We start from the raw sequence: 15,119 nt of genomic DNA, 5'->3' as shown, positions 1-15,119 counted from the left end.
TCTTCCTGATAGATTTTGTAGGTGTGTCTTCTCCTCACACACTTTTCCAGCTGGGTTGATAGTGCACGTTTTTTTTAAAGTTCAAATTCAAGCAATTCGATACCACAGAGTAAGTATTGTTGTTAATTTAATTCGCAGGAGCTGTGATGAGCTTTGCCTCGCTGTTCTGCTCAATTTCTGGCCCATTGTATTAATATCAGTGTCAGTTTGGTTCAGCCCATCTGCCATTGAAACCCTCATCTGTGCCTTTGGCACTTCCAGATTCCAATGATCTCCTGGCTGGTCTCCCATTCTTCACCCTCTGTAAACTTCAGCCCATCCAAAACTCTGCTGCACTTATCCTATCCTGCACCAAATCCCATTCACCCATCACCCCTGTCTTTGTTGACCTACATTGGTCCCCGGTCACCCAACACTTTAGATTTAAAATTCTCATCCTCGTGTTTAAATTCCTTCATGGCCTTGCCCCTCCCCAGATCTGTAACATCCTCCCATCCCCCTCCCCAAACTGTCCATTTCTCTGAATATGGCCTTTTATGCATCCCCCATCTCTTTGCCCAACCCCATTGGTGGCCATGCCTTTCGCCATCTAGGCCCCACACTCTGGAATACCCAACCTAAACCCTTCCATCTCTCAACCTCCCTCTTCTCCTTTAAGGCTCTCCTTAAGACCCACCTCTTTGACCAAGCATTCAGTCATAATCTCCTTATTTGTCTGGGGTCCACTTTTGTCTGATTACACCTCTGTGAAGCACCTTGGGATGTTTTCTACATTAAAGGCACTATATAATTGCAACTTGTTGTTGATTATGTCCCCTTGACCTAGTGTTCAAGTATAGGAGACGTCCAAAAACAAGTACAAATGCATCAGCAGCCAAAAGCAATAATCCAGCAACTAAACTATAATTCCTGCATGATCCCTTTAATTAGCGCTGGTGGCAGGTCTTCCATGCTGTTTAAGACCTGTTCAGCTGTGCGAGGTTAAGACAGTGCATTGGCTGGAGCGTTGAGTTCCAAAATCACATCTGTCTCTTTAATCAGCATTGCACACTGATCTACCGCATATTCTCCCTACTTTATCTGCACGTGCGCGAACGCCTTTTACCAATATGGCGTCCGGCGCACATCACGCTAGAAGTGTGCGCGCATTACGGACGCCATTTTGGGTCCTTAGGAGTCTGCGTAGCGCCCACACAACGGGTGCTATGTGGACCAATTTAGACCACAATGTTCGCCTGATTCCCAGACTTCTCCCAATGCTTGGCATTATCTCAATAACATGGCCAAGATTGGGTCTAAGGATTTTTTAAAATGATTTGTTGCAACAATCACCGAGAGATGTAATCTCACTAGTGAAATATAATTGAAGGATTATGTCACTTTCAAAAATTAATTAATGTGATTTAAACTGGTACAATTATTAGCCTTATTTTGAGAGCCTTAATCCTTAGGGTCTCTTTGATGTATTGGCTAGTTAATGTCTAAATCAATGCTGCATTAATTGTAATTCTGTGGCTTTTGTTATATTCTACTATCAGCTTTCAAGTATACATAGGTAAAGAAAACTGTACCATTTTATGTATATCAATGCTGCTACTGCATACATTAAATATATACAGATATTATATTCCCTCTTGCATTTTTCCAAACACTAGGGTGAGAGACAGAACAGGCAACTTTCTCCTAGGTCTTCGCCTTATCTGTTGCCATTTTGAGCTTGTATCTATGATGGAAGTTGACTAACGATGGAAGATACAGACTTCTCTGCAGCTTGGATAAAAGTGGCGCCTATATGTCTTTGAGCATCAAATGCACCTTGCAAAATTCAGGTATTAGTCAGTCATATTTTTGCTAGAATGTAATTTTTTTTTACCTGCATGAGACAATCTACTAGAGCCTGGTTACAGTTTGAAATACAGGTTGGAATGCTGTCCTGAATTAGTAATCAAAGCTGCATCATATGAAGTTCCAGCAAGAACCTAAATCCAGTTTCTGATAACAAAGCACTATATCAGCCATGATCTTATTGAATGGCGGAGTAGGCTCGAGGGGCCGATTGGCCTACTCCTGCTCCTATTTCTTATGTTCTTATGTTCTTATATCTTGTGTTGAATAAACAATAAATTCACATAGTAGTGTACATTGTTTTGCAATGAATGACAATTGAAAAGAAGCTGGGCACAAGTTGTAGGTCATTCATGACTTATTGTCATACAGATAATCAGACAGCACAGGGATAGTTCTGGGGTCAATGATGGTGGAAGGATTGAGCTGGGTATTGTCAGGATGCATATGGAAGCTAACCCTATGCCTACATATAATATTGTTCAGGGGCAACATATAGGCAAGAAATTTGAGGAGATACAGGATGGCACCTTGGAGTACTCCTGAATCACAGTGCAGAGGTGGAACGAGAAGCCATTGCAGAAGATGTGCTGGTTACATTGTGACAGCTAGGACTGGAACCTAGCAAGGGAGATGCAATGGAGGTGGAGTATAGACAAACATTAATGGAGTAGAATGGAGTGGTTGAACACAGCAGCGTAATTAAAGAGAAATAACGTGCCACAGCCGTAATCACAGTTACTAGCTGTCACATTGCCACAACAACTGCAACTCTGTGTGTGGTGAGACTAAACAGCCAGACATCAATACATAAATGTTTGGCTGCAGCATTTATACAAAATCCCCAGTTTTCCAAGTTCCTGCTGGCAGTGTCTGGCTTTGCAGGAAGGGGAGAAGTCATAAAATCTGGCTTGCAACTTTGTGCACCTGATTCTCAGTACAGCTGATTTTGTGCAGTGTGTTTTGAGGCATTTTTGTGGCATGTCCAGGACTCACTAAATAAGAAAATTGTTCCCATTCTGAATTTCATAAGTTTGTGCCTGGTACCGTCTATGGCGTTAGCATCAATTATAAAAGACCTGCTTAGAGCCTCCTCTACAATTTGCTATTGTTAAAGGAATCTATGAACAAGTTGTACATCTGGAGGAATGACATGATATTTTATAAAATAGTCCGTGTTGATGTCCCATGTGAAATGCGTAACTCAAAACTATTTTTTCATGGTTTACCTTCACATTGTCTGTTGTGAGAGACCAGGACCTTCATGCCAGTCAGTCATGCATCACAGTGCAGCTCGCAATGGCTACGATAAGTCTTCCCATTGCTTCCACACACTTGTGATGTTTGTGTTCCTGAAAAAAAGAACACACAGCGGCATTAGAAAGCAAAAGCAGCTCTTTCCGTTGTAAAATATTTTTTTACTCTGTGAGGTGTAATGATCTGGAATGCACTGCTTGAAATGGTGGTGGAAGTAGATTCAATAGTAACTTTCAAAAGGGAGTTGGATAAATACATAAGAACATAAGAAATAGGAGCTGGAGTAGGTCATACAGTCCCTCGATCCTGCTCCGCAATTCATTAAGATCATGGCTGATCTTCGACCTTAACTCCACTTTCCCGCCCAATCCCCATATCTCTTGATTCCCTAGAGTCCAAAAATCTGTCGATCTCAGCCTTGAATATAATCAACGACTGAGCATCCACAGTCCTCTGGGGAAGAGAATTCCAAAGATTCACAACTCTCTGAGTGAAGAAATTTCTCCTCATCTCAGTCCTAAATGGCTGACCCCTTATCCTGAGACTATGCCTCCGAGTTTCAGACTCTCCAGCCAGGGGAAACAGCCTCTCAGCATCTACCATCTCAAGCCCTCTCAGAATCTTATATGTTTCAATGAGATCACCTCTCATTCTTCTAAACTCCAGATAGTATAGGCCCATTCTACTCAATCTCTCCTCATAGGACAACCCTCTCATCCCAAGTATCAATCTAGTGAACCTTTGTTGCACCGCCTCTAAGGCTAATATATCCTTCCTTAGGTAAGGAGACCAAAACTCTACACAATACTCCAGGTGTAGTCTCAGCAAAGCCCTGCACAATTGCAGCAAGACTTCCTTACTCTTGTACTCCAACGCCCATACAATAAAGGCCAACATACCATTTGCCTTCCTTATTGCTTGTTGTACCTGCATGTTAATTTTCTGTGCTTCGTGTACAAGGACATCCAAATCCCTTTGAACACCAACATTTAATAGTTTCTCACCATTTAAAAAATATTCTGTTTTTCTATTCTTCCTACCAAAGTGAATAACCTCACATCTCCCCACATTATACTCCATCTGCCGCCTTCTTGCCCACTCACTTAACCTGTCTATATCCATTTACAGACTCTTTGTGTTCTCCTCAACAGCTAACTTTCCCACCTAGCTTTGTATCGTCAGCAAACTTGGATACATTACGCTCGATCCCTTCATCTAAGTCATTAACATAAATAGCTGAGGCCCAAGCACCGATCCTTGCAGCACCCCACTAGTTACAGCCTGCCAACCTGAGAATGACCCGTTTATTCCTACTCTCTGTTTTCTGTCCATTAACCAATCTGCTATCCATGCTAATATATTATCCCAATCCCATGAGCCCTTTTGTGTGGCACCTTATCGAATGCCTTTTGAAATCCAAATATACTATATTCACTGGTTCCCCTTTACCTTCTACCTTGCTAGTTACATCCTCAAAAAACGCTAATAGATTTGTCAAACACGATTTCCCTTTCATTAAACCATGCTGACACTGCCTAATCATATTATGATTTTCTAAGTGCCCTGGTGCCACGTCCTTAATAATGGATTCCAGCATTTTCCCGACGACTGATGTCAGGCTAACTGGCCTGTAGTTTTCTCTCTCCCTCCTTTCTTGAATAGCGGTGTTACATTTGCTACCTTCCAATCCACTGGGACCATTCTAGAATCTAGGGAATTTTGGAAGATCACAACCAATGCATCCACTATCTCTGCAGCCACCTCTTTTAGAAGCCTAGGATGTAGGCCATCAGGTTCAGGGGATTTGTTGGCTTTTCATTCCATTAATTTCTCCAGTACTTTTTCTTTACTAATATTAATTACTTTAAGTTCCTCACTCTCATTAGACCCTTGGTTCCCCACTATTTCTGGTACTTTTTTGTGTCTTCTACTGTGAAGACAGATACAAAATTTTTGTTTAATGTCTCTGCCATTTCCTTATTCCCTATTATAATTTCTCCTGTCTCAGCCTCTAAGGGACCCACATTTACATTCGCTACTCTCTTCCTTTTTACATACTTGTAGAAGCTCTTACAATCCGTTTTTATATTTCATGCTGTTTACTCTCATTCTATTTTCTCCCTCTTTATCAATTTTTTGGTCATCCTTTGCTAGTTCCTAAAACTCTCCCAATCCTCAGGCTTACCACTCTTCTTGGCAACATTATAAGCCTCTTCTTTTAATCTAACACTATCCTTAACTTCTTTAGTTAGCCAAGGATAGATCAATTTTACCATGGAGTTTTTATTCCTCAATGCCATGTATATTTTTTGAGAATTATGAAATATTTCTTTAAATGTTCACTATTGCTAATCTACCATCATATCTTTTAATCTAATTTCCCAATCAACTTTAGCCAATTCACCTCTCATATCTATGTAATTGCCTTTGTTTAAGTTTAAGACTCCAGTTTCAGACTTAAGTACATCACTCTTGAACTCAATATGAAATTCTATCATATTATGATCACTCTTCCCCAGAGGATCCCTTACTGTGCGATTACTAATTAACCCTGTCTCATTACACAAGACAAGATCTAAAATAGCCTGTTCCCTGGTTGGTTCCATGACCTATTGTTCTAGGAAACTGTCTCAAATGCATTCCATGAACTCATCCTCCAAACTACTTTTGCCAATTTGATTTGCCCAGTCTATAATGAAGATTAAAATCCCCCATGATTATTGCATTACCTTTGTTACAAGCTCCTCTTATTTCTTGATTAATGCTCTGTCCAACAATATAAATATCTGAAGGGAAAAAATTACAGGGCTATGGGGAAAGAACAGAGGAATGGGACTAATTGGATAGCTCTTTCAAAGAGCCAGCACAGGCACAGTGGGCTAAATGGCCTCCTCCTGTGCTGTACCTACTATGATAGAGCTGTTTTTTCTTTGTTGCTTGGAAGCATTTTGCGAAGGTTTGTTTTGGTTCCTGGGTTTTGTCTTTTTGCATAATTATTTCTTTTGTTGCGCTGTATGTCTGTTTAAAATGGAAAATAGCTGCAGCAGTACATATAGCATCTAAGAAGATTGGGAGGAGGAAACTCTCTGTGTCAACTCCCATATTGTTGCATGATCTAGACAAGGACCACTTTATGATGGGATATCATTTGCAAATGTAAAGACACCTCAAGCACCATGCACATATCCATCACTACCCCAGGTTTCATGTGTGCAGAGTGTGAACACAGTGATAAAGCTATGTCATCTGCCATAGCCTGACTTAAGGACAACATCAAGAATTGGATCAATGCTTCCTGTTGTTGTCAAGGTCATCGTAGCATTGAGCTTTTATGAAACAGGATCCTTCCAGGACATCTACCAGATAAACCAAACTGCTGTTCATTCCTGCATAAAGCAAGTAACTGATGCCATATCTGCCAGTGGAAACAGCTTTATCACCTTCCTAGTGCACCAGCAACGACCAAGCTTCCCCTGGTACCACGGTTGTAACCACAGGGAAGTCTATTGTCAATTTATCCGACCACACCCTTCAACCAGACGAAATCGAAGTTCTCAGCCGAGGGCTCAATTTCTGCCCCACTACCAAAATGGACCCCACTAGTCTCGCGGCGGACACAGAGGAATTCATCAGGAGAATGAGGCTCCGGGAATTCTACCACAAACCCCAAGATTTCAGCAGCGAACCCAATGAGACAATCGACGATCCGGAACAGCAGACAGAGGGATCCGCGGTACAGCAACCGAAGAGGAAAGAGTCAAACTGGACTCCTCCGGAGGGTCGCTGCCCTCAGCTGGACATGTATGCTCAAGCTGTCAGGAAATGCGTCAATGCCAGATTCATCAGCCGCACTCAGAAGACAGTCCAGAATGTCACCCGAGCACAACGCAACGCCATCAACGCTCTCAAGACCAACCGCAACATCGTCATCAAACCAGCGGACAAAGGAGGAGCCATAGTCATACAGAACAGAACAGACTATTGCAAAGAAGCATACCGACAACTGGACAACCAGGAACACTACAGACGGTTACCCGCAGATCCGACCAAAGAACACACCCACCAGCTCAACAAACTGATCAAGACCTTCGATCCAGACCTTCAAAGCATCCTACGCATTCTCATCCCACGTAATCCCCGCGTGGGAGACTTCTACTGCCTCCCAAAGATACACAAAGCCAACACACCCGGACGTCCCATCGTATCAGGCAACGGAACCCTGTGTGAGAACCTCTCTGGATACATCGAGGGCATCCTGAAACCCATCGTACAGGGAACCCCCAGCTTCTGTCGCGACACTACAGACTTCCTACAAAAACTCAGTACCCACGGACCAGTTGAACCAGGAACACTTCTCACCACGATGGACGTCTCGGCACTATACACCAGTATCCCCCACGATGACGGCATCGCTGCGACAGCATCAATACTCAACACCAACAACAGCCAATCTCCGGAAGCCATCCTACAACTCATCCGCTTCATCCTGGATCACAATGTCTTCACCTTCGATAACCAGTTCTTTACCCAAACACACGGAACAGCCATGGGGACCAAATTCGCACCCCAATACGCCAACATTTTCATGCACAAGTTCGAGCAGGACTTCTTCACTGCACAAGACCTCCAACCAACACTATACACCAGATACATCGACGACATTTTCTTTCTATGGACCCACGGCAAGGAATCACTAAAGAGACTACACGATAACATCAACAAGTTCCATCCCACCATCAAGCTCACCATGGACTACTCCTCAGAATCAGTTTCTTTCTTGGACACACGAATCTCCATCAAAGACGGGCACCTCAGCACCTCACTCTACCGCAAGCCCACGGACAACCTCACGATGCTCCACTTTTCCAGCTTCCACCCTAACCACGTCAAAGAGGCCATCCCCTATGGACAGGCCCTGCGAATACACAGGGTCTGCTCAGACGAGGAGGAACGCGATGGACACCTACAGACGCTGAAAGACGCCCTAGTAAGAACGGGATATGACGCTCGACTCATCGATCGACAGTTCCGACGGGCCACAGCAAAAAATCGCATAGACCTCCTCAGGAGACTAACACGGGACGCAACCAACAGAGTACCCTTTGTCGTCCAGTACTTCCCCGGAGCGGAGAAACTACGCCATGTTCTCCGCAGCCTTCAACATGTCATCAATGAGGACAAACACCTCGCTATGGCCATCCCCACACCTCCACTACTCGCCTTTAAACAGCCACCCAACCTCAAACAGACCATCGTTCGCAGCAAACTACCCAGCTTTCAAGAGAACAGCGTCCACGACGCCACACAACCCTGCCACGGTAACCTCTGCAAGACATGCCAGATCATCGACACAGATACCACCATCACACGAGATGACACCACCCACCAGGTGCATGGTTCATACTCCTGTGACTCGGCCAACGTTGTCTACCTCATACGTTGCAGGAAAGGATGCCCCAGAGCATGGTACATTGGCGAGACCATGCAGACGCTGCGACAACGGATGAACGGACACCGCGCAACAATCGCCAAACAGGAGGGTTCCCTCCCAGTCGGGGAACACTTCAGCAGTCATGGACATTCATCCACCGACCTTCGGGTAAGCGTACTCCAAGGCGGCCTTCGAGACACACGACAACGCAAAATCGTCGAGCAGAAATTGATAGCCAAGTTCCGCACCCATGAGGACGGCCTCAACCGGGATCTTGGGTTCATGTCACGCTACACGTTACCCCACCAGCGAACAAATGTTATCTGTTTTTAATATAATGGGTCATTTGCTGGCTCTCTCTGCCTTCCGGATGTTTCTGCCTCTCTCTGTGTTTTTTTTTTCTCTGTTTTTTTTCCCTGTTTGTTTTTTTGTTGAATGTGTATTCGGGGGTTCTGCAGATGACACCTCTCTGTCTGAACACGGTGATTGCCTTGGCAACGGGCAGTTGCAGGGGCAGTCTGTAAACACCATGTATTATTCAATATGTATAAATGCGTAGGCTTCAAGGAGATCCTGAACATTTACCTGAGGAAGGAGAAAATCTCCGAAAGCTTGTGAATTTAAAATAAAATTGCTGGACTATAACTTGGTGTTGTAAAATTGTTTACAATAGTGCAAAGGAGACACTAATGGGATGCGCACCAAACTTTTATTAGCTGGCAGGCTTTCCAAGAGTCCAGAGCATTATAGATCGAATGCATGTGGTTACCAGGGATCCTTATGCAAATGCATAGATGAACAGGGAGGGATACCACTCCATTAATGTGCAGAAGGTTTCCAACCACAAAATGTCATCCTGCTTGTTAATGTTCAATATCCAGAGAGTACTTCCATTGGTTTCATTCTGCAGTAGTCCACAGTGCCTCCATTCTTTGAATGCACTGAGACTAATCGGATGGTGTTATGGTGCCCCACTGCAAATGTGCCCTGCATCTTGTATTGCTTGCAAGAGTGCTATGGAAAACGCAACTTGTTCTTCTCTTCCTATATCCCTGAGGGGATAGGGAAGCATGAAATCCTCTATGCCACAATTTTCATGAAGAAGCAGCACATTTGCAAAGGAGAGTCCACTTAACTTGGCACTTCCATAGATGTCTGAAAACGGATGCCTAAAGACCGTATTGACCTGCACTGCCACCTCCTTCCATGCAGCTTGAGCAGCCACCTTTGCAGGAGGATGGTCTTCTGCCCCAGAATGAGCCACCCTCCATTGCTGCACCTCCTACAGGAGAACCTCCAGGCCTTCATTTGTGAATGAGGCAGTTGCTCCTGGCACTCATACAGTAGCTGACGGCTACTGATGCCTCTTAACAGGGGGAAAAAGTGCCTCCCCTTTTAAATGCTGCTGACTGGCCAGATTTTGTGACTGACAGCCAGTCATCTTACAAGCCTCACTCCTTGCACATGGCGCCTAGGCAAATGAAGGAGCAGCATAGTTCTGCCGCGGGCATTTTTCTGTGTTCACCAAACGGGGACTGAAATATTTTACTTAAAAACGTCGCACTTTTATATATACTTTTATATGTAAAGTAGTGATTTTCTCTCTTGAGTTCACTGGGATTGGATGGAACCAAAACTGATTGATTCAGCCGTAGTTAACTGTTTCCAATGGTATATGTGTAATAATGTAAATTTAATATTAACATCCTGTTAAATAAATGTAGATAAAAAGTTTTTTGTGCCTACAAGTAATCGTCAGTCTTTGAGATAAACTCTTAAAGTCTAAGGAAAAGGGGCAAAAACGAATACATTCTTAGACTGTCTTTAAAGATCCCATTGACAGGAGAAGTGATTTGATGCCAGAGGGCCGAGCTGGTCCCCACACACTCTTTTATGTGGATTGGAGCCAAATGTTCACATTCCTTCGGGCTGTGTTAGAATGACGTTTGCGGCACACTCGGGCTGGCCGCTCTGAGTCACTGGAGAGAGAGAGAGAGAACTGCGTATGATCTTTCTCGCTGCTTGTTGCACTGGCATCATTGGAAACAAGTCACAGCAAAACATCACATAACAATCTCAGTCTATTTCAGCCTCCGACACAGGACTATCGTTCTGAACATTTTCTGTAAAACTGGAGAGGATCAACCTTTCTCATACTTGGATTTAGTCTCTTGTGAGTAAGGATCAACTCTGGCGAGGTTTCCCTGAAGTCCCCTTTGCAAAGAAAAAGGATCAACTATACCTGGAAACGTGTTTTTTTCCTTAAAGGAATATTACCTTTGAAACTATTTTCCATTTAGGTAAAACCCACATTTTGAAACGTCAGTATTACAAGAGCTGACCTGCTGTGCAGTTTTTTCCTGTAATATTATTGGAAGCAGGAATAAATCAGTTGTTCCACTTGCTGCGGCCGTGGTGCTGTGTTACAATGTGGAGTTTACGGGTGAGTTTGCTTCTCCTGGCCGGACTGCTGTGGTTTTCGGATTTTACTGAAGCAGGATGCTCCGAATCTCACAAATGCTGTGTCGGCAGGGACCACAGATGCAGCAGCATGGGTTGGAGAATGGACCGGGTTTACGGGACTTGCTACTGCGACGAAGCGTGTAAGAGTACTGGGGATTGCTGTTACGATTACATCCAGACTTGTCCAGGTAAAGGGGAGCTCGGCAGGGTTGGGCATGTCACAACCAAAGCGGATCCCACAGATCCTATTGTGTTCCTTCCTCTGAATGTGGTCAGTTGTTTCTAAGCTTGTGGTCATACGTAGGTAGGTCAGCACTGTTAGTTGGTTCACTTATGTAGGAAGGGATCGATAGAGTCGAAACGATGCGAGGAGGTGTATCTTAGCTTTCACGATTACATTAAATGAATGCACCTGAGATTTTTTTTCTATTTCTAAAATAGTAGCATGTTTATTACAATCTGAAGCAGGCAAAATGTCTGACTTAAATGTGTTACTAGTTCAACTTTCCTACACGAGTTGTAAATTTGGATAAAAAGTGGGACCTTTGGGGAAATGTGAGTACAATATATAGTGTAAGATGCGGATCATCTGGCGGTGCTGGTGATAGTGGATTTCGTGCAAAGCCAGGTTGAATGAACTTCTTGTGTGGAGAGAAGGGACATGAGTGATGACACTGGGCTGTTGTATTAGTCACTAAGACGTGAGAGTCCCGTTCCGGTTATCCCATTTGTACACACGCTCCGCTATCCCATCTCGTATTACCATTAGGAAGACAACTATCCCATTCGAATAGATCTAAAGAATGTATCATCCGTCAAATTATATGGATTCTTGATTAAAAAAATAATTTATTGAAAGAAATGTTTTTATTTGGCTCACTGAAACTTGTGACGAAGAAACCTTGAAAATGCCTGAAATGGCGTTACTAAATGCAGTTCTTTTAAGATGTACTTTCAAATTTTCTTTTAATTTATAATTACAAGTACCATTTGTAGTAACCATCCAATTTAGATTTTTTAAATTAACAAATATGTGGAACAGTTGCCACGTAAAAGCGTGAGGGTTTCATTTCCATTTATGGGAAAGTAAAATTGAAAATGAAAGAAGGGCTCTTGTGTCTGTTTTTCGTAAAACGTGACTGTTTGTAATTACTGCATCAATTAAGAAACTGATTATTGCTCACTGGGAGGTGTGAAAGTTAGGGTCAAATATTATACAAAATAAATGCTTAAGGTACGAATGTATTAATGTTAGAGATATAACTTACATGTAAACTCTGGAGTTACAATTATTGAATAATGCAAGAATCTGGAGAGTCGTCCCTCTACAACGACATATTTCCCTGAAAGAGGAGAGGACTCGCCCTTATTCTGACTGAGATTTCTGCCACATCTTATCACCCTCTGCTGGCTATTGTCTTCACTGCTCTAATTGTATCGAAAACATTTAGCAGGAATGCCCACCTTTACTTATGCTTAGGACACGTTTACACTTGAAACTTTAGTATCACTGCAGAGCAATTTCCACTTCAAACCTACAGTTGTAGTATAAATCCAGAGTCAAGGCCTGATCTGATTCTGGAGAGAAATGGCATGAGACTCCCCGGAGGGAGTAATTACATATCAATTTGATTTGAAGCCAAATGGAGTGTAATTCCAGTGCAGTGTGGAACAAGGTTTTAGAATTGTCCAGGAGTCTCTTGGACCTGCTGAAGTCTTTTTAAACCTGCTTTGAGCTAAAGACAGTGGGGGCAGTGATGCCCACATTCTCAATATTTAAATTTTAACTGCTGCAAAAGGTCAGGGCATACGTATAACCCTATATGCACAGAACCTTCTCCTGGGTTGAAGAATGAGAGTTCTAGGCAGATTGTATAAACAGGGTGGCATAGAGTTTCTGCTTTGGGCGCAATCAGGAAATTGAGCCCAAAATACACTTGAAATTGTGCTGGTTAGGTTACAGTTCAAGTTTCCACTAAAATTCATTTGAATAATCACAAACATAAAGGGCGCTAAATTGGGCTATGTAGCGCCCATTGTTTCAGCGCTACACGGCCTCTCCGACATCCAAGATGGCGTCTTGGATGCGCACGCACGTTTCCTGCCTGACATGCGCCAGACGCCATCTTTTTTTTTATTCGTTCATGGGATGTGGGCGTCGCAGGCGAGGCCAGCATTTATTGCCCATCCCTAATTGCCCTTGAGAAGGTGGTGGTGAGCTGCCTTCTTGAACCGCTGCAGTCCGTGTGGTGCAGATTCTCCCACAGTGCTGTTAGGAAGGGAGTTCCAGGATTTTGACCCAGTGACGATGAAGGAACGGCGATATATTTCCAAGTCGGGATGGTGTGTGACTTGGAGGGGAACGTGCAGGTGGTGTTGTTCCCATGTGTCTGCTGCCCTTGTCCTTCTAGGTGGTAGAGGTCGCAGGTTTGGGAGGTGCTGTCGAAGAAGCCGTGGCGAGTATAGGAGTTAGCGCAGGTGCAGATAACAAATACTGGAATCATGTAAAGTAGAGAGAAAATGGCTTCATTAAAGTGATAGACACCATTTTGGGACTTAACGCTCAAATCAACGCACAGTCTTAACCCCAACCATCTGAGTGCCTGGAGGACCCCCCCCCCCCGACCAGTGCTATTTAAAGGGACCATGCAGGATTTACAGGTTAGTGGCTGGATTATTGCTTCTGGCTGGCAAGGCATTTGTAACCGTTCTTGCAGGTCTCCTAGACTTCAATACTAGGACGTGGGAACATTAAGAGCCAGGACATGCAAGAATGAAGTCCATCTGCTTCTACACGCAAAGGGTGGGAGACGGTTGGAAAGCTCTTCTGCAGACGGCAGTTGATGCTAGCTCAATTGTGAATGTTAAATCTGAGATTGATAGATTTCTGTAAACCAAGGGTATTAAGGGATATGGGGCTAAGGCGGGTATCTGGAGTTAGGTCACAGGTCCACCATGATCTCATTGAATGGTAGAACAGGCTCGAGGGGGTAAATACCACTGCCACTTGCTGCCTCTTGATATACGCCACCTTCTCCTGCAAGAAAGCGGGACGTGTGTCTGGGTAATGTGCCTGTCATGATTGAATAGCTGCCAGTGTGTGTGACCTGTGAGTTGTGAGTGGGCGGCTTGAAACACTGGTAATGTGTAAGGGTGAGAGGAACCATCTGATTGGAAGAGTTGAGTACTGATGGAAAGAGTTTATTGATATGTGGGGGATGGAGGGTGTAGTGCGTGGTACAGTTGGTAGGAGACGCCACTTGACAGTTGACCTCTCTCACCTTGACCACTCATATCAAAGCATTGAACTTCTTCCTGCACTGCATCCATGTTGATGATGCTGTGTGCTTGGCATTGACTTCATTCCCCGCTGCCTCCCACTGCCTTTTGAGTATATGCCTGGAGGGCCTCTTGCCCCCCCACCCCCCCCCCCCCCCTGCAGATATAGGATGTCCCTCCTTCTGTCCACCTCTTGCACCCAAGGTCTCTAGTGCACCAGCAGAGGACCTTGGTGCATGCACTCTTGCAGGCCTGGTACCAACTCAGATCGGCCAATTGGTGAGGTCTGGCGTGCAGATTGGAGGGTGTGGGATTTAGTAGTGCGCAACCTTTATTCAATGTTTTAACATAACTCATCAGTGTGTAAACATAGGGATGGGACCTGCATCTGTGTTTTATGTGTGTGATGTCTGATCTCTGTTCAGACTTGGTGCAGACAGTAGTTCAGCAAATAACAGGTACCAGATACCTTTAAGAGATTTCTAAGAAACATCCTCCCTTTAAGAGATTGAGCTCCCTCTGATGGTGGAAAGTGCAAATTGCATTGATTCCATGTGCAAGGCCTAGAAAGGAAGGCTGATCGCAGGTAAGTGCTCCAGTGTTTCCAAACTTGTGTCCTGCCTGCCGAGGGTCCGTCGGGCGTGAGGTGGTAGCGCATCACATTACCATCGCCCAAAACGGACCCTTATCGAATTTTTCCCCCCAAATCTTCCAGGAACCAGTGCAATTGGGCAGTTTAATATAATGTAATTGTTTCTTTTTTTTCTTTCCATTAAAAAGTATTCCTTGATGTATTTAAGAGTGGTAACCTGGTGCAGTTTTATTAATTCAGCTGAAAATGGGT

The 15,119-nt window shown here is 44.0% G+C and overlaps 1 protein-coding gene across 1 annotated transcript in view; it reads left to right on the top strand.

Moving 5' to 3' along the window:
* The first annotated feature begins 10,527 nt into the window (after positions 1–10,527).
* LOC137306639 (somatomedin-B and thrombospondin type-1 domain-containing protein) overlaps positions 10,528–15,119 on the top strand; it is a 30,397-nt gene continuing 25,805 nt past the window's right edge. The window contains exon 1 of the mRNA XM_067975973.1: positions 10,528–11,184. Within this exon, the coding sequence (XP_067832074.1) occupies positions 10,962–11,184 (223 nt within the window). The 5' untranslated portion in view covers positions 10,528–10,961. The remainder of the gene's footprint in view (positions 11,185–15,119) is intronic.

This window comes from Heptranchias perlo, chromosome 3 (genome assembly GCF_035084215.1).
Source record: "Heptranchias perlo isolate sHepPer1 chromosome 3, sHepPer1.hap1, whole genome shotgun sequence".
Taxonomy (NCBI): Eukaryota; Metazoa; Chordata; class Chondrichthyes; order Hexanchiformes; family Hexanchidae; genus Heptranchias; species Heptranchias perlo.
The sequence above is the reverse complement of the archived record's forward strand: the minus strand, read 5'-3'. Positions and strand labels throughout refer to the sequence as shown.